This window comes from Alligator mississippiensis, chromosome 2 (assembly GCF_030867095.1).
Source record: "Alligator mississippiensis isolate rAllMis1 chromosome 2, rAllMis1, whole genome shotgun sequence".
Lineage (NCBI taxonomy): Eukaryota > Metazoa > Chordata > Crocodylia > Alligatoridae > Alligator > Alligator mississippiensis.
In genome coordinates, this window is record NC_081825.1 from 205,641,196 (window position 1) to 205,665,846 (window position 24,651).

The 24,651-nt window shown below is 43.1% G+C and overlaps 1 protein-coding gene across 1 annotated transcript; it reads right to left on the minus strand.

Annotated features, from left to right (window-relative positions):
• Positions 1 to 226: 226 nt before the first annotated feature.
• On the minus strand, positions 227 to 23,003 carry RCN1 (reticulocalbin 1). Its single transcript, XM_006272159.4, has 6 exons — positions 22,682 to 23,003; positions 15,111 to 15,304; positions 8,920 to 9,098; positions 7,564 to 7,624; positions 2,883 to 3,082; positions 227 to 1,595 (listed from the first exon to the last, which is right to left on the minus strand). The coding sequence occupies exons 1-6, from the start codon at positions 22,915 to 22,917 to the stop codon at positions 1,488 to 1,490; spliced, it is 978 nt and encodes a 325-aa protein (XP_006272221.1). The 5' UTR covers positions 22,918 to 23,003; the 3' UTR covers positions 227 to 1,487.
• Between the last annotated feature and the right edge of the window lie 1,648 nt (positions 23,004 to 24,651).

Genomic DNA, 24,651 nt, shown 5'->3' on the forward strand with positions numbered 1-24,651 from the left:
AAAAAAATAACATTCCCCAAATACAGATATTTAACTGAGACACATATTCTCAATGTTTAAAACAGATTTTCAAATCATAGAACACGCATCTTATGATAGCAGCTGTTTGCACTGGACATAACATGATTTTAGCTCCTTTAAGTGCGATTATTACTGTTTTATTTCCTGTCTTTAGGAACAGCAGGCTAAAGGTCCACGCAACTTTATTAACCAGATAGCACCTTCATAGTATCAAAAAGAAAGTCATTATTTTATTGTGATCATAGTCAAGTCAGTACAGGAAAAAATTGCATACGTTGTTTAAGTAAAAATAGATAAGTAAAACTCATATTATACAGTAAGAAAATGTAGCTGGATGGAAATGGGTTTTTTTTTCCTTTTAGAGGAAAAAACTATTACATATAGTATGGTTTGATAACCTACATCTATATGTATACACAAAACCAGGACTCTTAAACCATATACTTCCTCTTCCTATGTGGAACAAAACTCAGACCATGCACAGGCCCCTAATTCTGAATCCAGGGTTGGGGGAAATGTGTCTTGTTCCTTTTCCATCACAGAATTGCCAGTATTCATACTATGTGAACAAGTCAGCAAGTCCTACGTAGTAAAAATAGTGTGTGATTTGGATAAAGTGCAAGGAAGCATGGGATAAATATGCTCTATATAGCATAATTCATCCCAGGAAATAGCATAACCAATAGCTCACAAGCAACAGGACAACCTCTGTTCTCAGTAGCAGTAACTATTATCATGGGGTCTGTAGCCTTCATCAAGAAACTTAACCACTGCATGTCATCGAACATGGCAGATGTACTGCTAATGCTTAGTTAAAGGGAGTAAAGGGTGTAGTGATTATCTTTGTTACACTTGTGTGGCCAAGATCCAGGGGGCTAGTGAACATGCCTGTACATCACAAGATCTTAGTCATTTGGTAACTCTGCCCCAACCAGGAGGGAAGGATGTAGCATCTGGAAAAAAATGTAATTGATCTTGTCAGGTAAGAGCTCCCCTTTACAAGGGAAGGGGAGAGCATAGTTCTAAATGTTTATGTACTATTAATAAAAAAAGACAAAATAACTTGGAATCTGTTTAAACATGTCAATAAGTTTCTTTCTGATCCTAGCTGTATTTCCCTACAGTAAAAACCTGAGCTATTAAAAGGAAATGTAAAAAATAATACTTCTAAGGATCCTAAGAGCTGAGTCTTAGATGTGCATTCCCCAAATTTTACTGCAGTCTATTCAGAAAACGGGAGGGGTGCGGGCAGGTTTCTGACCTTCCAAATAAAACTGTAGTGACTAACTATTGCATTTAACGGTGCATAAAGAGCAAGAGGCTATTTTTACCCAGGTTCTGAGGTAATAAACTGCTTTCTTTAAAACATATTGGTGCAAATTATTCAGCCAAAAAACCTTTAGTAACTTCCCTGATGTGGAAAGAAACTGAACAACAGTCCGTGGCATACTAAATTGTAAATAACATCATAGTTCATCGTGGTTTTTTGTGAGGTCTTCCCCATAATTGGTAGCTTGGCTTCCAACAAACATGTTCCAGTTGTCTAGAATCTCCTCTTTGGTTAACTTTTGATCCTACAAAAAACAACACAAAAAAAACCAAAAAACAAAAACAAAAAAAAACCCAACAAGTATCTATTACTTTTAATACATATATACTGTAATACTTGTTTAAATGCTATATAAAACATCAGCATGAATTTATGAGCACCATTTAGTACAGAATTCTCCAAGGGAAGAGGTAACAGGTTTAGGGATCAGTGGCTGAGACGCTGGTTGTATTGGAATTCAGTGGCATAGCTCCCATTGGATTCAGTAGGGTCAAAAAGGTCAAAGTATTCTTGAAATTAAGGCTGCTTACAGACATTAAAAAAAAGGCACTTTACTTTAAATTGCTCACACTGAGCCCAGAGCATGCCCAGAAGAGGCACTGTATTAGTTGGACGTGGCTTGCCCAATGTCTGTATAGATCAGGTGCTTTAGTGGGGCTTTTTGGGTGCTTTTATTTAATAGCTGATTGAATGAACTATTAGATAGAAGTGCCAAAAAGCCCTGCTGAAGTGCCTGATTTATACAGATGCTGCAGAGCTGGGCCAAACTAATGCACTGCTTCTACTGGTAAAGCATGTCTTTTTTTTTTCCAGGTCTGTCGGCAGCCTAACTGATCAAATGATTCATCAGCAATAAGAGCATGCCATTTGTCTGCACGCACAACTTCACGTATGTTTTTAACTTTCCTTTCTGAGTATTTATATGGAGCTCTTTTGTCTGGATTGATAAATATGCTCAACTAAAATTAAAATGAAACTAAAAAATTCATCTCTATATATGGGAGTCTTGATTCATCAGATTTAAGCAATGGAATGTTAGCTGGACCAGCGAGGGCAAAGGCACCCCTCCTGCATCTACTGAATGATTAGTATCCTTTCCTAATAGATGCCCAATGGATGGGTCAAGCCTTAATCCACAGATGTATCCTATTTCTTACAGTCTTTTTACAGCTTTTTATTAATTTACTGATATCTTATTTGTCTATTACAGTTTAATATAGAAAGGTCTGTGACACCTTTCCAAAAAAGAAGAAATGGTTAGAAATTCTGAGGTGGAAAGCTAATTTTCTAATAGTTGGACACCAATGGATTTACCTGACCTAAGGGTATAGTATTTTGTCAGCTATTATTTGTGGTCTCCAGTTTTATCTACTCAAATTTGTACTGCTGCATTAAAGCATTAGCAAGCCCATTTAGGGCATACTAATAAGAAAAGTCATGAAGAATCATTCCTTGCTGGTTGACATTATATAAAAGGAACCAATTAAACACTTAATCTAACATTTATGAAATATACCAGAACATTAAGTACCTTGTCTACATCTGATTCATAGACTAAGTGCCTCGCTTCAGCTTGTGCGTGATCATAGTCTTGTGGGAGAATCCAGTGCCGAATCTCTTCTTTGTCCATTTTTCCATCCTTGTTTAGATCCCGGAAATCTGAAAACTGCTCACGTTCAGTAACTACCCAGTCAGGTTCTGGTCCACCCTCCTCATTTGCAAACATATCAGCTGGAGGGGAGATCAAGGTTTGAAGTCATGTTTAGTTAGTGAATTATATATAGTCCTCCAAGATACTTTAGCCAAATACTAAAAGCATCACACTTGTAGTTTGTGTAGGACTTCTGAGAGTAGTAAAATGGGGTGTATGGTGGAAGATGCATATTTGCACGCATCCTGTTCCACTAAACTATTTTCACCATTGATGGTTTTATCCATTATTAAATCACCTTTTCAGTACATAAGTGGAAGACAAGGGAAGTTAATGGGCATGCCCAGGAAAGTGAACTGGCCCTAAGGATGTCTTCATGCAGGGTGTACACATAAGGAAGTTTACAGGATCTCTCTCAAACTGCAATCACGATCCTTCAAGTCACACTCAGACACATGGGAGGGGTGAGGGAGAGGAGGTGGGAAGACTGCACAGCAGCACTACGTCTTGTCCCTGCCAGCAAGTGTCTTTATGGATAACCATCAGAGCTCAGCAAGGAGTTGGTGAAGGAGTAAAAAGCAGAGGTAACTAAAGAAAAAAAATCTGCTAAATGAAACTAAGTGAGCATTGTTCCGCTTTTAAAGAGAGCTGTATAAGAGAAATGCATCTAAGTGAATAGGTTAACTTTTCAACTCCTCAAATAGAAACATGTTCAAATGGAAGATAAAGAAGTGTGCCAGGCTGGGAAAGGATTAACAGGTCTGAGGCAGCCTGAACTGTTGAACATCACAGAAATAAGCGCGCACACACTGGGTGCATCTACACATGCTATTAATGCACATGAATAAATTCTAGCACAGTTAGCACCAGAGTTAGCTGTTTCCCAGGTGCAACATCTTCATATGTATCTGGGACCGCACCAGTGTGAGCCAGGGCACAGCAGTCCCAGTTGACAGGGGAACCAGGGGGTCAGCCTGTCAGCACAGGGCTGCTCCCCGCCCCCCCAACTCAACATGCTGCAGAGGGGCTGGCTGAGGCACAAAGGTGCTATACTGCGGGAGTAGGCATAAGGCAGCTCCCCCCACACTGTAGCATCCTTGTGCCTGAGCCAGCCCGGGTCAGTCTACACGTGTTTCAGCACACGTAATTACTCCACTGTAGGATAGTACTTGTCCTGGACAGTACTATCCTACAGTAGAGTTAATTCATTTACTGCGCCCTAATATGGGAACACGTGTCGACTGTAACACTTTACTGCAGAGCTAACTAGTCAGTAGAGTGCATATGTAGATGCACCTACTGTGGTCTTGACAGAGCCCATTCTTCTGAAACCCAGACTTGGGACACTGTGACAGCGGATGGAAGATGAATTCTGTTGTACAAGAGCTGCGCTACACACCAGACCATGCTGCAGACAAAGCTATATTCCTGACTGACCCAATCAGAAGGAAAATACCATACTGAAAGCTGTCATTTATGTGAGGAAAAAATAAGGGGAGCTGTAGGTAAAAGAGAAGTGGCGATATAAAGAGGAGGTATTAACTCAGGAAAGCTCTGGAGGACAGTACAGGCCTTTCACATTAGGTTGGTTTTTTTTTCTGTAGCATGAAATTAAACTCTAGAGGAGTATCAGTTTTCTCATTCCTCTTGCCCTCTCCCTCCTTCCTCAACTGGGCTCCTTTTCCCCCAAACCCACCACCTTCGTGCTTACAATGTAAACCTGTTTTGTAGCTGACATTCCTCACCCCTTGTGGATTTGGTTGCCAAGGAAGTGCTGGCAACAAGTGCATGCTGTTTACATGTTCCTAAGCCTCTGTCAGCTTGGAGACCAGGTGCCAGCTGGCAATGGAAAGAGGTGCAGATGCAACCGTCTTCAGAATATGGTCCAAAATGAGCAATAAAAACCACATGTGTCCACAGAGCTAACCTGGATTCTCCACTACTATAACTTCCCTAAAATGAATGGTGCTATTAGGACTCTGGTCCACTCTGGTCAAAAGGTGAAATGTTTGACTGGGAAGATTTGAGCCCTACACCTTTTGGAGGTCTGATCCAAAGCCTGCTGCAATCATTGCAGGAGTCTCCATGGTCTTCAGCAGACTTTAGATCAGTCCCTTGTTTTGGAAAAAGAGATGGTAGTGTCCATGCTTGTTTGTTTGTTTATTTTATTCTAGGCAAAGATAAAATATGGATATACCTTACTGCAACCATGGTTTAGTGCCAAAAAAAAATTGCTATCACCTTCTCACAAAGATAATTTAGGTACATTTTTCCCCCAACTGTTGAATAAAACTTCAGGTACCACCTTTTTTTTTTTTCCCAAATGTAGACACACAAGTTCTATATTGTTTATTTGAAGCAACTGACATGTCCTGTCAATTTGATTTTTATTATCCTTGCCAATGTGATATGGTCGTGACTAGAACACTCCATTCTCCTATCTATAGAAGACAAGAGGAACCAGCATTCACATGGCAACAAATGTTGACAACTACCTTATAATTATATGTAGGTAGTGTCACTGAGTGAACAGAAATTATTGGGGAAATTGTGCTGCACTGTTATTTCAGTCATAAATGAAGAGCATTTACATTTTAAGGCTAAATATAATTTACAAGGAATAGAAAATCCCTGCCATTTAATTAATGTGTGTATATTGTTCTTGATTGTATGTGAAGGGATTTTAAGGTAGTATCAGAAACAGAAAGATTCATCAGAATTTAGTCTAATACTTTTATGATGGTATATTTCTTCTTCTTTTTTTTAAACAATCACCAAGGGAGTGCAAAGGAAAGAGCTAGCTTTTGGTATCAGCATGACATTTCACACAGGCAAAACACGCTACACTGCCAAACTCCTGGGTTGTGCCTTCAAGGATCCAAGGGCATGACAGCAAATAAGCACCTAGTATGACCAAAGTTTGACCAAATTAACTCGCTGTGATTGATCTACTGTTCATGCTTCCCACTCTACTCCCTTTGTGTCTCCTGAGTGATGTGCTAGTGCCCTTAATTCAGGCACTTCAGAATTATTGAGTGCTTGACTTTCCAAACGTAATGGTCTTTTAACAGAGTTTCTTTGATGTAATTCCTAAGGAGGGTGGGTAGGGGGGGTTGTTTAATTTAAACTGTAAAATAAAAAATTCCATTATGTGGAACTAAACTGACTCTTCCTTAAATCATCACTAGAGCTGGGATCTTTAAAATCATGGCAGAATTTCCTATCACTTGAGCTCACAAAATACCTGGCAGCAGTAGAAAGCTGTTATCTGCTACATGGAGATGTTACTAGACATGCATTGAGGCACATACTTTGCTGGTGGGTTTCACAGCTATTTCCTAGATACAGAGGAATGTTGAAACTCAGGAATACTGGTTTCACTTCCAGTTTCCTTAGCCCAGTGTGTTCTGGTTGTTACAGTTCCTTCTGCTCCTCAATCCATTTTGGTGCTATCCTGCTTGGCTCATACCTGTTCCCCACACCTGCTTCTGGCCTGCCCCTCTCTTCTAGGTTCCCGCTTCTGCCTTCACATCCCCTCCCTTATTTCTAACTCATTCCCCTCCCTCTGCTTCTGTTCTTTTATGGCCTCCTACTTGTGTTCCTTCCCCTAGTTGGTTCCTACAATAACCAATTCCCATGCTCTTCCCTCTTCTACTACCCTCCTCGATCTCTGGCTCCTCCCCCTGCCCCCCACCCCACTCTTGTTCTTATCCCACTTGTCCTCTAACCCCCGTTCTTCTATTTTCCCCGACTCATCCTCCTAATCCCTTGCCCCAAGTTCCTATGCAAATGTTCTAAAACAGGGGTGTCAAAATCACCTCCTGCCCTGAGCCATTCCAGACTGTGGGACTCCTTGTGGCTGGGATCCAGCCCGAGGCAGAGAGTGGCACAAGCCCAGGACCTGTAATCTCGGTGGCTGCTCTGGTTCTGGCCCAGGGCATGCAGTGGCAGCAGCAACTCAGGGCACATGGCTCTGGCTCTGACCCTGGTGGAGCCACTGACGGAGGAGGAAGGAGTGTGCAGGCCAAGTAGCTACTTGCCACAGCCGTCGTGGTAGTAATGGGAAAAGCAGCCACAGGATAACCAGGGCTTCATCAGCCTTTGCTCAACCTCCTATTGCCAGTCACCACATCCACTGGGGCCCACAGGCTGGATCCTGCCTATGTCCTGTATGCTTGACACCCATGCTTTCAGATATACCATCCACTGTTCTTCACCCCTCAGGCTGCTTCTCAGGAATAGTTACACTTCCCCAAAAATCAGCCCTAGGCTGAAACCTAGATCAGAACATTTCAGCCCAAAGCATTTACATTTGGCAAACTTATACGCAACAGAAAAGCAGGCTTCTATAATGGAAAATATTGGGTAGCTTTTAGTCCGGTTTCACTGCCTCACTAAAATTAAACAAAACTTTGTTCACTTCAAGCAATGGGATAGCTACACAAACTGTATCTTTGTGCTGTTAATATTAATTTAAACCCAAAAGGAGTAGTCTATAACTGTCTATGTGTTTCTTGTTAAATGTTAACAAAAGTGAAAGAAACCCTCATCCAGCACTTACCGATGTACTCATCTTGATCCACAAATCCATCCTCATTTTTGTCAATATCTTGCAGCGTTTCCTAGAAAATATTTTTATGAAAGTCATTAAGAGATAGCTGAAAATTCCAACAAAGGTCTTTCATTAACCAGGACCAAGTTCTTCCCAAAATTATAAAAAATGAATTCCTACAGTAAATTTTAAATTGTTTTACCCTTTTTTAGCCATGCTGTGTTTTAGAACAGTGGTTCTCAACCTTTTTTATACCAGGACCCATTTGTAAGCATCAGTGGCCAGTCCTGACCCAGTGCCCCTCACTCCCAACCCGCTGCCTCCCACCCCCAGGCCCCAGCCCCACAGTGTGTGGGGCAGGAAGTGGGTTTAGGGTGCATGGAGGCCCCCAAGCAAAGCACCTCATAGGCTGGAACTCTGCCAGCCTGCAAGGGAAAAGCCCTGTTTCTCACATTGTTCTCCTTTAAAGGAGAATCCGTTTTTAAAAGTTTGTTCGTGACTGTTTCATATTGTCTTGCGAGCCACTTTTGGGTCATGACGCACAGGTTGAGAAACGCTGTTTCAGAAGACTTCAAAACTTAGAGAGATGGCCTATTCTTGTATTCTTTGTACACAGGATACTTTATTCTAACTCCAATGTGAGTTCTGTGATCATAAGGAATACAAAAATCTCATGAAGAAATTCATATGAATGAATTTGGTGACTTAACTACCTAGACCAGCAATTCTCAGTCAGAGTTTTGCATTACCCTGGATACTTTGAGATCCTTTTAAGGGTGCCCTATGGTGCTACACAATGTTCACTGTTTGGCATGCAAACATGATTCACAAGATAAATCCAGATTTTTCACACAGTGATCCATAGTGTTAAAAACATTTTGACTTGTTGCGTCTTTCTGAGTTTTTTTGCAACAGAAGAGTTTCTCTATTATTTTTCTGTAGTCAAAAAACAGGTGAAAACTCGGAGCTAATATTTTCTGAGGGATGACTTGGTCTAAAATGGTTGAGAACCACTAAGTTAGACATTTACATTGCACTAGTCACCTCCACTATCTAGTACCAACTCCAAATATAATTTTTAAACACACAGCCAAGCACCTAATTCTGTTTTGATATATAATTTTCACCGGTATTTTGGTAAATTTGTACTCTAGACACTTCTGTTTCACTGAAGAGTGCCCAAAGTAGTTGTTTGTTTGTTTTAAATCTCATTAGACAAATTGAAATAGGGCGCTTATTTATTATTTTCAGTTTTATTTGTATATGTGTCTCTAAAACCCTGCACTGAAGGGTTAAAGAAGTGCTTCAAAGCTCGCATCAGAGGAATAAAAGCATACGGAATGTCACTGGTTTTGTTTTGCTTACCAAGACAACTATGTCTTTCATATGCTCGAACTCCTCTGGGTGAAGGAAAGCTGTGAACTCCTCACGCGTGGCAGCTGAGTCTCCATCCAGGTCTGCAGTTCTGAATCGCCTCTCATCCCTGGGAAGCATTTTTTTAAAATTGTGTTGATCAGTCGCATCTTGAAATTCTTCTGGATTTTCTAGAGATTAATCAGAGAATCTCAAAACCATGCATCTTTACCGATACATTAACTCTGTGTTTAGACTCACAACCTGATCCTTTTGCTATGTTATCATCATGTGAGAGATTGAGTTGCTAGAATATACTAAAAACTTGTATATATTAAAGGCTCCTTGTTGCTACAGTGGCTACATTGTTACTATGGAAGACTTTGAGATTCTAGTTGTAAATTGAAGATCAGGGGCCAGCCATTAACATGTTTCTGCAATGTACCCGGGTTCTACCTTAAGAATGACAAGCCTAATGTAGTTTACTTCAACACTGCTGCTCCCAAGTTTTAGGAGTACATTCTTTCCTCTTCCCTATTTTTCTCCTTATTAATCTGTTCTCTAGGCACAACTTTTCATTTCAGAAAACAGTATGAATGAGAGAATAAGCTTGGTCCATAATCTGGACACCCTAATTGTAAAGAAGTTTTTCCTATCGTTCAGCCTGAAACCATCTTCCAGGAGTTTGTGGCTGTTGTTTCTAGTTTTCCCCTTCTCAACTTTTCAGATATACACCTCTGATATAATGGTAAGCCGCAATCAGGTTCCCTCTCAGCCTTCTTTTCTTTAGGCTGAAGAGTCCAAGATCCCTCAGCCTCTCCTCGTATGGCTTTGCCATGCAAGTCCCTGATCATACAGGTGGCCCTTCTCTGGATCCTCTCAAGTTTTAGCACGTCCTTGTTGAAGTGTGGCGCCCAGAACTGGACACAATACTCCAGCTGCAGCCGCACCAATGTTGAGTAAAGCGGGAGAATCACTTATTTGGTTTTACTGGAGATGCATCAATTGATGCATGCCAGAGTTTTATTGGCCCTACTGGCTACTGCATCGCATTGCCAGCTCATATTTATGCTGGGGTTTATTGTTACCCCCAGATCCCTTTCACTTGTAGTGCTGGTCAGGTAAGCGATACCCAGCCTGCAGGTGTGCTGGGGGTTCTTTCTTCCTAGATGCAGCACTTTGCATTTCTCTGTGTTGAACCTCACCTGGTTCCGTTCTGTCCAACATGCCAGCCTGTCTAAGGCTGCAGATACAAGCAGACCATCTGAGGCTATGTCTGCACAACCCCATATCTTGGTGTCATCCTCGAAATTGGCCAATGGGCTTTTCACCCCCTCATCCAGGTCATTGATGAAGATATTGAACACCTGGGGTACACCGCAGCCCACATCTCACCAGGACAACATTTGGTCATTTGATTTGGTAGTTTTCATCACTGAGTCTTTATCTCTTAAGTCTGAGGCAGGTAAAAATCCTACTGCAAGTTCTGTGAATACATTTTACATGGGACTTGATGAAGTTTTCCAGTAAAGGGAACTAGCTTGTGTTTAGTATACACTTTGCAGAAAAATCATTTAGGTCGGGGACAAGCAGCTTCTGGATTATGCTAAATATAAAATTTTCCTGGTGAGTGTAATATAAATGTCTAATTAAAATAAATTATTTGGGCCTGTAAAAATTCCTTATTGTCAATTCCTACATCATTAATGATTAGCCAAATCCCCCTTCTGTTCTTATTTCCAACTCCTCCACTATTTTTCTGTTAGTGTATCTGCTTGAGCTGACAGTTTCTAGTTTTTGGGTTCATTCCATCAATTTGTTTTCAGACAATAATTCTGGTGGAACTCTCTTGATTTGGGGAATAGCCTGTTCTGCGTTACTGCAGACAGCTGGACTAAATGACCCTTAGGATCTCGGCCAACCTTGTCATTTCATGACTGAATGACTGCTTCTTCCTGACAAAATGGCTGTTCTGTTGAGTTGAGCAGCAGTTTGAAAGCATCTGGCTTATCTTTTCTACCCATAATTTTGCTCTCTTTCAAATGTGGAGTACAATAACGCCCTGAAAAATTAAGTAGAAGATTTTCACCAGAAACTCTGTTGCTTTCTATTTAAGTTTCCACCAGAAACTTCTGTAACTAGCATGAGGCACAGAAATCTCATAAATCAGATCCAGCCAGGACCATAACTTGATTCCCTCCTCTCACCTTTCCCTCTATATGAGATGGAGCAAAACCTGTAAATCTTAAGTTCTCGCACTAAAATATTTGGTGAATTAAGTTTAATGTGAATTAAGTTTAACGTGACACTCCAATATTTGGTGCACCTTACTAGCGTTGAGTAAATTATTGTGCTCATCTTCACTGATCGTAGCAGAGTTTCTCTTATTTATTCCTCTCTTACTCTGTTTCAATCACTGTTTTTTAGTTTGCATCAAACAACCCTCCCTCCAAATTTCATAGGGATTTTAGTTGACAGTAGCATGCACCTGAGGCAGTCATGCTAGCATGACAGATGGAGCCGCTACAAACCATCACAGCACTCTGGAGATTATGTAGGTGTATTCAAGTAAAAGGCTTTTCCCAGAGTCAAAAGGAAGTAGCAAAGCTCTGCTTTATACCCACAAAAGCCAAGAAATTTAATGCCAGTATCCTTACATTTCCCTTTTGTACCTAGATCTTGACATGTCACATCTCTGTGGGTGCTGCAATATCTAGGTTAAAAAGAATGGATGAAAAGTAAAGCTCCAAGATTCAGTCTAATTTAAGGAACATGTCAGATACTCTGGATAAAATATCTGTGCCACTGGAGTACACAGCTGTGCTGGAGTTAGGATTTTACCCCTTAGCTTCATTTTAAAAAGGTGTTTTTGCTTAGTAAAATAACTTGTGGTCTCCTCACTCCAGTACAGTAAGATAGGTTTTTCTCCAATATTAATACAGTACTACATATTATAGAACCCATTTTTTAAAAACTGTTCACTGCCTACATAGCATTTGGATTGGGTTTCATTTTTACAAAGAATCTGTTTGATACAAACTGCTCATTTTGTCAAGTTTAGACAGCAAACAGAGCTCTAACAACAGCAACTGGCAGACTAGGTGATATTATCCACCAGCTACATGTCTGTTGGGTAGAACCTAAACATTATTTTTCAGTTAAAAGTGAAAAATATTCCAGGGTGTTCAGTAGCATGAAATTAATGTGCATTCCATTAAAAAAACAGCCTTATCACTAAACTGATTAAAAACTTGAGAAATATTCATGGTGAAACAATTTCAAAATTAAGACATCAAAAGACTCATCTGATTATAAGACAACTACTGTGGGAAACAGTTTTGTTTAATTGTAAGTGTTCACTGAAATGAGATTAAGACTAGCTGCTCTTCACAGCTTGACAATAGTATTGTGTGCATCTACAGGACTGGAAGGGGATTCATGGGACACTGCCTGCATTCACCTGCTATCCCAGGTAACCACGTCATGTCATTCCTTTCACAAATTTATCAGTATCCATCCTAAAACTAGATAGGTTTTTCACATCACTACTTTTCTAGGAAAGCCATTCCAGAGCCTCACTGCTCTGATGATTAGAAACCTTTTAAATTTTGCCTTTAAAATTTATCCATGGCCTGTTTATACCCCCTTGCTCTTGTGCCAGCACTTTTAGCTTAACTAATTAGTTTGTCTCCTGGGGTTTACCCTCCTGATGTTTTTGTACAGAGCAGTCATATGCCATCTCAGCCCTCATTTTGCTAGCCTAAATAAATCAAACTCTTTCAAACCCCTCTCACGACAGGCTCTCCAATCCTCTCATTGTCGTACTATTATTTTTTGCACTTGTTCCAGTTTGAACGCATCTTTCATGAACACAGGGCATACCTACACATGCATGAATGTGCCTTTGCTACTGAGCATTAAGTTTAGTACTTCTAATGAGGTACTACATAAAGGCACATTAGCCCATGCTAATGCACAGTAGGCAAAGGCAAACTTTTTTTTTTTTTTTTTTTTTTTATGATGCTTAATGCGCAGTACACTCATTCTACTGAGCATTAGTGCATTAGCATGGTTTTTGCTGTGACGTGCTAATGCGCAGTAGTATAAGCTACTGCGTATTACAGTGTCTCATAGAGATGCACCCACAGAATACCAAAAGTGTACAGGATGTTCCAGACGATGTCAAACCACTGGCTTATACAATAGCATTAATACTTCCATATCTGTATTAAAGTTGTTCTAAAGAGGCTGCATATGGCTCTCTCACAGATATTCCACACAAGCCCTGAAAATGGAACTAAAGGGGTATGTAATACTTGCATTGATCCCCAGCATAGACATGAATTTCACTCAGAGTCATAAAGAACATTATGATATAGCCTTTGAAGCTATAGAAATGATTCTTCCAGAAAAAGTACTTATGTTCTTATATCCTGGGATCAATCATTTCTATTAAGTTGCTTTAGTGAGCACAATGTCTTTTTTTCTCTTTACTAAATCCAGTCTACCTTATTTCAATATCCTCCAGCAACTCTGCTTTGACACCTGAATATTTATATTCTATACAGTGATAAGACATACAGGATATTTTAGTTACATCCCATTTAAAACTTTCTACCAGGGAGAAGAAATATTTTTTGTGCATATTTTTTAAAAAGTCCTATGCCATTTTCAGTTAAAAAATAAGTGTAGAAGCCTGACTTTAGAGAGTGAGTTTAATAGTTATGAACTGGGCTGATAGTTCTGGTGAGAGTCTGTGAATCAACAATAGCACCACAAATACATGGCAGCCATGTATGTCCTAGAGTCTGCATCCAAGAAAGAGAAGTTAAGTGTTCATTTAGGGCATAGCTTCAATGAGTTTTGAACTGGACCGTCACTTCATGCTACTGAACACGCCTTACTGCTGAAAATGTGCAAAGGGGTGCCAATTGCAGTGGCAGACCAACTGCTGTGCTGGGTCAGACCAATGGTCCATCTAGGCCAGCATCTTATCTCCGACAGTGGCAGAAATGGATGCTACAAAGGGAGAGCATTAAACTGGATCTCTAAAATAATTTATCCCCTATTTAATACGTTTCCCCTGGCATCTCTAAACCGATAATGGTGGATGCCTGGAAAAACATCTCCAACCATTGTGTTCAACAGCCATTAATAGATCTATCATTCATGAACTTATCTAGTCCTTTTCTGAACCTGGCTATGGTATCCACCTTCCACCACTATGGCAATAAATTCCACAAGTTATCTATCCGTTGCATAAAAAAGTACTTTTTCTTATTAGTTTTAAACCTGTCCTCTACTAATTTCAGCAGGTGACCCACTATCATGCTGCATTCTCTGTGAGTGAAACGCACTAATATTTAATTGTTGAAATGTGGCCATATTCAGCACCTCAATTAAATTTCCTACAGAAATAAGCCATAGCTTTCAAATATAGTAAAAAATAAATGTTTCCTTAGGTCTGGCCATTTAAGGGTTGAACATTTAGAAGAGATCACAATCTGCAGCAATTCTTACAAAATAATTCCTTGCTATTTTAATCAACAATTGCATTATAATTTAGACAGTATCCAACTCTAAAAATTCACAAACAACTAATTAAATGCATATTTTGTTATTATATAATACTGCATCACCCTCCTCTGAATAGTAAAAGCAGAGACTTAACTCAGCTGCATTATTTAAGTCCTCTCCCTGAAGACTTAAAGAGTTCAGAAGCTAACACTTAGGGAGAGACCTATTCCAGCTAATAGTCATCGAAGCGGGCCTAGGTGTCTAAATGTGAGACTGTTCTATCCTGCTCAAATGCTTGAAAAAACATTAGTGAAAAAGGTGAGTGACTGCATTTTGTGACTTAGTTTTAAGTCTAAGATGATGGAGTGTTACAAAAGTAAGAACATTAACAGTTTTTCAAAAACTCAAGCAAGGTGGAATAGGGCTGCATTTAGGTGCCTATGTCCTCTAACAGTGAAACAAGATCCAGCCCCTCGTGTAGATGATTCCATTATTCAAATGAGCAGGTAAGTGACTCTTGACCCCTGCACTATATTACATTCTAATCTAGCATGAGAGAGGTATGTGAAAAGGTCCCAAAGGTGTGCCCACTCCTGTTGATTTTGAATGAGAACATCATACCCAACTCCCTTTATGCTTTAGCTTGACAATTCTAGCCTGAAAGACCGTGTTTTGGAGAATCTTACCTAGATAATAACCATACGTAGCTTGTTTGTATTCTTCCCAGGAAATTTTATTATCTTTGTTCAGGTCGTAATCTTTCCAGACTTTTGCTACATTTTCATAGATGTAGCGTTTCTGCACTCGTTTAATCCAGTTTTTCAACTCCTCTGTTGTGACATAGCCATCTTTGTCATCGTCTATTCTATCAACAATTTTCCTGCAAGAGAGAGAGAAACCATGGATACCTGGTCAAGGAAATGAAATGTATATTCCAGTCCAGTTCTGTTATGCTGCACAGGAGCCTAACTGTGTCTTTCCTCAGCCAGCAGAGGCAAATGGTCAGTGCTTCAGAGACATACCCCACTGCTACAACAATATTGTATTTACAGAACATGCTAAAAAACATTAGGTAGTAAATTATTAAATATTGCCATAAACAATTATAACTGAGTTATCATGATAAAAAACAAATCAATTGACAAAGTCCACGAAAGGATGTATTCTTGATATTTTTACAAACATGCATGCAAGCACACATGTATGTATATGTGTACAAATACATGTATAAATCAAGAATGCATCCTTTATTACACACATGCACACACACTGTCTTATCTTACTTAGAAGGAAAACCTTCTTTCAGGACCTGGAAAGAATGGCCATACTGGGCTCTGAGCAGATGAGCATGGAGAAAAGTTCTTTATCCCAAGACACAGAGAGGCTATAGTGTTACTAGACTAGGCTTCCCACAGCCAAAAGCCTGGGAACTTTATAGTCCCTGCTGTGGTCTTTCTATGAAGTCAGCATTAAGGCAGGATGATCTATGCAGGGCCCTATAGAATGCACAGTATCTACACTCCCTACACAGCCTTCACCCTACCTTCCCCAAAATGCACTGCTCATGTTGCTAGCAGTCCCTATGTAGGCCTTTATTCACTAATTCACCATATCAAGCATCCATCAATAGACCTCCAGTCACGAATGCTAAATAAGGCTCAAGCCAACATCTGGACAGTGCTGAGAGCCCTCTAATTTCTGATTAAGTCAACAACAGTGAAAGTACTCAGAGGCTCTTGGGGAGTCTCCCCTTCTTAAGACTATGTCCTAAGCAAAGCTGTAGCGTGCTTAAATCTAAACTCTCAAACTATGCAACAAGAATAATCTCTTGAGAACTGAGGCTCTCCAAAATCATTGTTCTACAAGTTATTTTTTCCTTAGAAAAAAAAAAAGAAGACTCAAAGAAGATGAAGTGTTGGCCTATCAACTCAGTAGTACAATGATGAGCTGAGTTTTCTTTAGGCTTTCTTATACATTTTGCTCTACTGCATGCTTGCCAATGCACCTCTGTAACCACGGTGGGAAGGAGCAGCTTTATGTTATAGAAGAAAGGGCATAAAAGACAGTACTTATATTTAAATCTCTCTCCATTATACCCAGCAGTGTAACAAAATTCCTATTTATACCTGCAAGGAAAACACAAAACTTTGAGGCACAAGAGATATTTTTGTATCAAAACATGTATGGCGTCTCTTAAAAGTCCGGTTTTTGATGCACTGTTATTTTTTGTGCTTAACAGGTACCTTGTTGATTTTATTGGTTCAGTATTTATCTATAGAAAAACATAAACTAAGTTTATTCTAAGGTAAAATTTAATCTTTCCTTTAAAACAGAAACGTTTCCATGCATTAAATTTGTTCCATAGTAAACAGTGTTTTTAGAATCACCCTGCACTGTTTGTACCCCAAATATTGCAGTCTTTTGCCAGCAAGTGCAAACTTAAGTGTTATGATGATGCTTACATTTTCACCTTCCAAGCTGGGAAAAATACAAAATGATTAGTTCCAAAGTACCGAGTGTTAAGAACAATAGTAAAGTATTTCCTTTTTCAAATCTGCTTTTTAGTGTCTTTAATTATTCAAAGAAGAAGCCCACAACATCAAATTCTGCCCTCCAATTTTACTGATAAGAATGGAAATTGTGTGTGTCCTGCAGTATAAGCAGCCCAGTACTGAAGGGATCTCCTCTACTATCACAGAATCCCTTGCTATCACAGCAAATGCATCACATAATCCCTTTTTTAAATTAATCAAGATCCATTGTAAGAGTAGCTGGGGTTTTGACTCCCCACTTCTGTATTAGAAAGCCGCTTCAGAAACTTACCATTCTGCTGCTTAGAAAGCTTCTAATTTTAAGCCTCTATTATTCATGGCCAGTTTACACACATGTGTTCTTGTGCCAGCATTGTCCTCAGGCTCTAATGAATCTTGTCCAACAGCAAAAGAAACGTGCTCCAAGTCTTGACTCAGTGGCTAGAGACAGACATCACCAAATGAAGCAGGTCAGCTGTCCTGGGATGTGTTCCAGCACAGGTGATCCGCTTCACTGGGTGAAGCGCACATCACCCATTATCCTGCCCACTGACCTTGCAGGACAACAGACGACAAGGTCCCTGTTTGCAGAGATGTGCCCAGAAAACTTGGAGGTACCTCTCTGGAAGCAGGGGAAAGCCAAAGTGCTCCAGTAAGTTCACTGGGCAGGGGCCATCAATCAGCTGATTGGTGATCTCAACCCTGGGACTGCACCAGAGTGAGTTTGACATGCCGGTGCAGTTCCGGGACTGTATCAACCAATCCCATTGGTGGTCCCAGTCCCAGAACCACACCAGAGTGTCCCAGCTTTCCTTGCTTCTATAGACATGCCCCTGGAATCTCCCCAGTTTGCTGCATTTGAATCAATTCTCAGGTTGCTCATATACAACAATTAGAACATACCAGCTGCTGCCCTTTTGAAACATTCCCCTTTTGAAAGGCTACATGCATTCATGTGTCCACAGAATTCAGTATACTGCTTGTAATCTCAAAGGGAGGTATTATTCCTAACTAAACAGCATGTTTGCTCCTCAGAATCCTTCTTCAGGCATCCAACTGGATGAGCCACAAGTGGAAGCCTGCCTTATAGATTCTAATGGCTAAAGGAGAGTGCATTATTCTATATAACGAAAAAGAGGTGAGTATACCCCTTTAACTGCTCCTACTACCTTGATGACCCACAAAGTCACATAGTTAAAGAGGACCCCCCCAGCCACTGGGAATTGTTCTCCTGCTAACCACTGTTACTGGAACAGAAGAGAAAAGTATATTGGAACTAAGTGGCAAAACTTTTCTTTTTTTTTTTTTTAAATCAGGAATCTGCCCTAGTCTTTTCTGCCCAATGGGCCATGTTCATCAATGAATTTACCCCATGGCAAATATGACTATTAATTTGATTGACATCTCTATCTATTGTTAAATGCAATATGTAACTGATATGATTCTACCAGAGGCCTCCCTGCTATTTTTAACACTTCCTTAACACCCCGGGAAATTGTTGGGGCTAAGAAGCTATGCTGCTTGGAGACTGCATTCCACTTACATTTTTTTGCAGCTCAACTTCATCTCTTTTGTGATGTACATATCACCTGTTTGCTTCCCACTAAAATAATGCTTGTGTTTTTGCCGTCACCTTTATCCAAATGTTGTAAATACCTATTTATTTACATGCAAATGCATACTAGCAGTGAGGGCTTTTCAGTAGAACAAAAAGTAACTTTTTAATCAGAAGAGTCTTGTTGCTCCCATTTAAAAGTGACTAATTCTTTAACACAGCAACAATTCAAAGAGAGCATTCCACAGACATGGGGCTAGAACCAAAATACAGGCAATAAACATTAAGCTACTTAAAAAATCATGAAACCAACTGGTAAATAAATTGCTTTTCCTCAAAGTTCTATCAGTTGGGATGAGGGGAAATCCTACCCCCAGCTCCTGAATGGTCAGACTAGGGCAATGTCTCTGTACAATGACAGTAAAATTGAGGGGACAAGCAGGAGATCCTGCAACCTACACGTAAAGAGCCTACCTCTGAATATATTCCCTATATGCTAGCACAGACAGGAATTTGAAGAGCAATATAGATGCGAGGACTAAAAGAAACAATATAAGCTGAAAGGAAGATACCTCCTCAACACAGCCTTCCTTTCACATGCAAAGCTGTTTTGGATGGCTGCCGAGCCCGGGGCTCACTGCTAGCTGCCCCACCAGCAGATGGGGCCAGGGCTGGAACCTGTCCCTCCCCTGCAGCTCTTTCTAAGCCCCTGGCCCCATATCAGGAGCGCCCTGCTGTCTGGGCAGGGGGACACTGTCCCCACTCAGGCTCTGTCACCGGAGCCCACCCAGCAGCAGGCAGCTCCAGGGGGCTGAGAGCAATCTCCCAGCCCCAGCCAGGAGTTAGCTGTCTCCTGGCCCCCTGCTCCTAGAGCTCCCGCTGGCTGCTGCAGGGAGCCAGTGCAGGGACAGAAGGGACAGGAGCAGACTGCTGCTAGGAGCAGCCAATCTGTCCCCGACTCGCCACACATGCCCAGGGTGGGTTTACTCTAGAGCAAAGTACTCAACAGTAAACCCACCCCAGAGCATTTGCACATGTAGACGTGTCCCTTGTGTCCTATTTTAATATATTATTTACTAGGCCATCGGTTTAGTGTATGTATGAATGCATCTTCATCTCCTTTCTTTAAGGTGCAGAGTGAAATAATTAAAGGTTAGGTTTCAACTTTTGCTGATTTCGACTGTTACAGACAAGTATTTCACACCATTTCTACATAATGACTCTCCTGCTTCAACCCAAGCAAAAATTAGTAGGGGATTATCTACTACAAAGTGATACTGCTTATATTAGAACACCCATATAATACAGACTACAAGTACAACCACATCCATAAGGCAGATCCAGGGATGTTGGAATGGTGCAGTCACAATTCCCTTCCACTTCATAACACAGTAAGTCCTCTGGAAGATGTACCAGCAGCTCTACCTCCCTGTACACCTGGATCCCTTGTGGAGTCCAGGCAGCAAGAAGATGGAGATGAGGCATTGCTAGAGCCCCCATACCAGCAGGTGACACCTGCAGGGCCAGGCAGGGAGCAGGCACTGGAAGGGGGAACCTGCCTGCGGTCACCTGTGTCCCAGGCTGATGTCAGGGCAGGAGGAACACCAAGACCACTCCCACTGTACTCTAGACAGAGGGCACAGGGAGAGTTTGTGGGGGTCCCAGGCTCAGCCAGGGACTATAATGAATGGGTGGCTATAATGAATAGGTTCCCATTTTCTGTGCCTGCTCCTTCCCCATGGGCTCCAGCTATGCCTCACCTCTACTGCTCCCACAGTTTGATCTCAGTTCCTACTCCCCAGACTCTAGAGGGGACCCAAGCATCTGGGTTCATAGGGAACTGGAGCTGTTGACCCAGATTCCATCTTCACATGAGCACCATGCTAGAGCACCTGCTGGAACAGCTCAAGCCAGAGGTGGCCTTGGCACAGATCAAGGTGAGCAGGGAGGCACTAGGAACCAGGGGTTTTGCAACAATGGCAGATGCCATTTGCACCTCCCATACCCTCCTTTTCAAAATCCTAAATCTACCTGTGACTACATTCACACTAGTGCTTGGACTAATACAACTCCTTCATTCAGATTTGTAAGCTCAGCAAAAATAATGGGGGAGAATGAAGTCTTCCACTCATTTGGTTTCCACAGCTTTGTGTTTACCAAGTACTTAGCTGCAACTCCTTAGTTTGTATCTATAGTACCTGTGATTCCAAGCTGGTTTCCTATCCACGTACTAGATAGGCCTAGACTAATTAGCTTCTGGTATACCTGTAAAGTCACACCTTCAGTGACAGAACTTTCAAGGGTAGACCTAGTCTAAAAGAAAATTCAGTGTTAGCTAAGTAAACCCAAAATGTTAATATAGCACATATGAATGAGACACATAGGCCATTGATTTTGTTTTGCTCCTGATCACAGAAAAATTTGGGGAAGTTGTCTATTTATGAAAACTCTTAAATATTTTGTTAGAGCATCTATTATTACCTACTGTTGCAAGTATCTCAGTCTCACCAAAAGCCCCCCCAAAGCACTTGGAACTCACTGTACTAGACAAAGTACAAAACAACACAGTCCTTACTTCAAGGAGGCTACACTCTCATGTGAAATGAGGCCCAATGAGTATAACAAACAGCAGGAGAAAGGGAGGTCCAAATTAGTTATCCTGCTGAAGCTGTGATTTCATTATTCATGCCCTAATCGTTCAAAAACATTTGAGCATGTGTTCCTTTTGGATAAAGCAGTGATGACCCAAGCATAGGTAACAGGATGGAAAAATGTAAGGACAGGCTGCAGGAGAGGTAGACCAATGAAAAGAAGAGGGGGTGTGACACAGTAAGTGATGAAGGGGCAAACAGGGGAAACTGTGAAGGGTACTGAAAATGAGAACAAACTCGGTGCTGTAGCAAGGGGGAGGGTGAGTGGAGTGGCTGCCCTGGGCACCAAAGCAAAGGGATCTCAATAGGTGCTACCCAGCTGGGGCTGGGCCTGCCATCAGTTCATTTGTGGGGACATGGGGACAGGGGAAGGGCAGCTCCTGCTGCTGCATGCACTCCTGGGCAAGCTTGAGGGGACATGTGCCCCCTGGATCTGTGCAAGGGGAGAAGGCAGGCTACCACCGTGGGCTGTGCCCCAGGCGCCAAACTTAGTTGTATGGTAGGAACAAACTTCATGTGGACAGAGGGAGGGAGGAGTTTGAGGGGGTAGTACCCCAGAGACAGGACAGGAGTGAGCAGAACCAGGGCAGCTGCAGCAACAGTACCCACAGGTGAGGGGGAAGGCATGTTTGAAGGGCTCCACCCAACACCTGGCACTGTGCTCTATGAAGTGATCTTCAGTTGCCAACCTTCAGCTCCAGCCCAGCAGCAGCGAGAGAGAAAGATCATGCAAGCATTTAGAGCTGTGTGAGGAGGACGGTTTTCCAGTGTCACTGTGTGCTGCTCCAGCTGTCCACTTCTTTTTCCAGAAGTCCCCTGGCAGCTCTGGGAGGCGATTTGCCTCGTGGCTCAACTGGGAGCCAGCAAAGCCTTCCAATGCCTGCCAATGATCAGGAATGTGCAAGCTCTGCACAGGGCCCTCTGTGCCGTAGCAGCCCCTCACCCAGGCCTCCAGCTCCAGCAAAGCAACAGGCTTCAGAAAGCAAGAGAAAGGGCAGCTCAAACCAAGCGCCCTGCCCACTTCTCCATTGAAACCTTCCCTTTTTTCTTCCACTGTGCACTGAGGCAGTGGGACCTCCCTCTGCCACGTTATCAGCTGGGGGGAAGGGGTACTCCTCCTCCTCCTCCCTGAAGTCTCCCAGAGTCTGAGGCTCCCACCTATGGACAAGCCCAACTTTTGCCTTACAATGCCCTGTTGCACCAGGCTCTTTGGGGTAGACGCAGCATCCTTTATTAGACCAACTAAGTGGTGCAGTGGAGTGATTGTTGCCAACCAAATCGTTGGCAAAAATTGCTCTTTGCAAGGGGCACAACACCCTTCTTCAGGCACAGGGAGAGTCTTGCAAAAAGCAATTTTCCCAGCGATTTAGTTGGGCTAACGAAAGATCCCGCATCTACCCAAAGAAACTTGTCTGCCTTATAGGCGATCCCGGGGCCGCAATAAACCCCCAGGGAAAGCGCGGGGGTTTCCTCCCCTCCCCTCCGTCCTGCAGGAACAGCCCGCATCCTGCCCCTCTCACCCCAGCTTCTCCTTGCTCTCCTCCGGCGTGAGCTGGTCAAACGTCCTGGCTTCCTCCTTGCCCAGAAAGGCCTCGTGGTCGTACTGGAAACTCTGGTTGTCCTCGCGCGGCCGCTCGCCCAGCTCGGGCTCGGGGTGCACGACCCGGTCCTTCCTGAAGGTGGGTTTGCCCCGCGCCCCGCCGGCGCACACCAGCACCAACACCAGCACCAAGGCGCCGCCGGGCCGGCCGCCCATGCTGCCTCTCGGAGCGCGGGACGCAACGGCCGCCGCCCGAGCCGAGCTGGTCCCGCCCCCGGCAGCTCGCGCCACTCCTCCGGGCCGCGCCCGGGTGACTCCGGCCTGCTCCACTCAGGGAGGAGGTTGCACGGCGGGGCGGCTCCGGTCCCCGGTGTTACCGTGCTCGCTATTGGGCCGGGGCTGCTGTGTGACGGCTGGCGGGGCTGGGGCGCCACGTTTGCAAGGCGGCTCCAGCCCCCCCCCCCCCCCGCCCCGCCCCGCCCCGCAGCGCGCCGGGTTTGAGCTGCCAGTGCCTGTGGCTGGGGAAGGGGAAGGGGGACGAGGGACCAGCCGAGGGGGCCCGTGCCGGCTGGGCCCGGCTGCCCAGTGGCTGTGGCAGGGTTGTTTCTTTTACTAATGATTTTGTGTCCAAATCCGTTCCCAGTGTGGACGGGGCAGAGCTCAGTGATTCGAACCTATGGGGCGAGAGCCCCCACCCCGGGCAAGTATCCTCCCTGCAGGACTCTGCAGGCTGGACCGTCAGATGCAGGCACCCCCTGCTTAACGCTGCTTCGCTTAGCGCTCGTTTGACATTGATACCTGAGTTCACTTAGTGCTCCCGGAGTTTCACTGTAACGCTCATGGTTTCATCTTGGGTTGTCAATTACTTTCGGTCTCGCTTAATGCCATCGGTGATGTGTAGGGGTACGTGCACCCCCTGGAAGCGCCAGCCATGAACCTGGAAATGCTGGTGGAAGCGCGCTGCCGGTTTCGCTGCTGGTGGTACCAGGCTCGGCAATTGGGCCCTGTCTGCCCCCCACTCCCAATCAGCAGTTGGCTGCTGAGGGACCCCTCCCCTTTGTCAGTCAGGTCTCCCCCCAGACTCGGAAGGCACCAGTTGCCTATGCTTAACGCTTGTTTTGGATGATGCTCGGTTTTCCAGGAACCAATTAAGAGCACTAAGCAGGGGTTGCCTGTACTCCCAAATGCATGGCAGGCATAGATGCATAGAAAATTTGGGTCGGAAGGGACCTCAGGAGGTCGTTTAGTGTAACCTCTGCTCAAAGCAGGACCATCCCCAACTAGGTCATCCTAGCCAAAGCTTTGTCTGGCCGGGTCTTAAAAACATCAAGGATGGAGATTCCACCACCCTTCTGGGTAACCTGTTCCAGTATTTTACTACCCTTCTAGTGAGAAAGTTTTTCCTAATATCTAACCTAAACTTCCCTTGCTGAATCATCAGACTATTGCTCCTTGTTCTGTCATTTGCCACCACTGAGAACAGTCTAGCTCCATCCTCTCTAGATCCCCCCCACGCCTTCTGGTAGTTGAAGGCTGCTATTAAATTCCTCCCTCAGTCTTCTCTTCTGCAGACTAAATAGGCCAGTTCCCTGCATGCAAGTCCAGAGGCCTTGGAGTCCAGATGCCCCCCAGCCTTGCTTGCCCCAATCAAAAGGCCAAAGGAGACAGCTAGAGGGAAAGCCTGAGAGCAATCTAATCTCCCATGGCCATAAATTGTGTAACTGAGATCCTTGCACCTGGAGGCATTTGTGGACTGTCTCCGGGGTCAGCCTGCCTGCAGTGCAAGGGACCAGCTGAGTCATTCAAGACCAAGAAGATCATGGAATGCCAAGCCTGTGAAACTTGTGTGTGCAGTTGAGGGGAGGAAGTTGACTGTGTTTCAAGGGGGCATTTAACACTATCAACAGTCTTATATAGAGTTTAGATTCTGGATTGGATAGGAATGATCCA

What these genes read in the sequence shown, in the direction of transcription:
- RCN1 (XM_006272159.4), bottom strand. Translation starts at nt 22,917, where the DNA reads ATGGGCGGCCGGCCCGGCGGCGCCTTGGTGCTGGTGTTGGTGCTGGTG. An exon ending in TACGTATGGTTATTATCTAG is followed by an intron (nt 9,099 to 15,110) that starts GTAAGATTCTCC and finishes ATTAATCTCTAG; the next exon opens with AAAATCCAGAAGAATTTCAA. An exon ending in TGAAAGACATAGTTGTCTTG is followed by an intron (nt 7,625 to 8,919) that starts GTAAGCAAAACA and finishes AATATTTTCTAG; the next exon opens with GAAACGCTGCAAGATATTGA.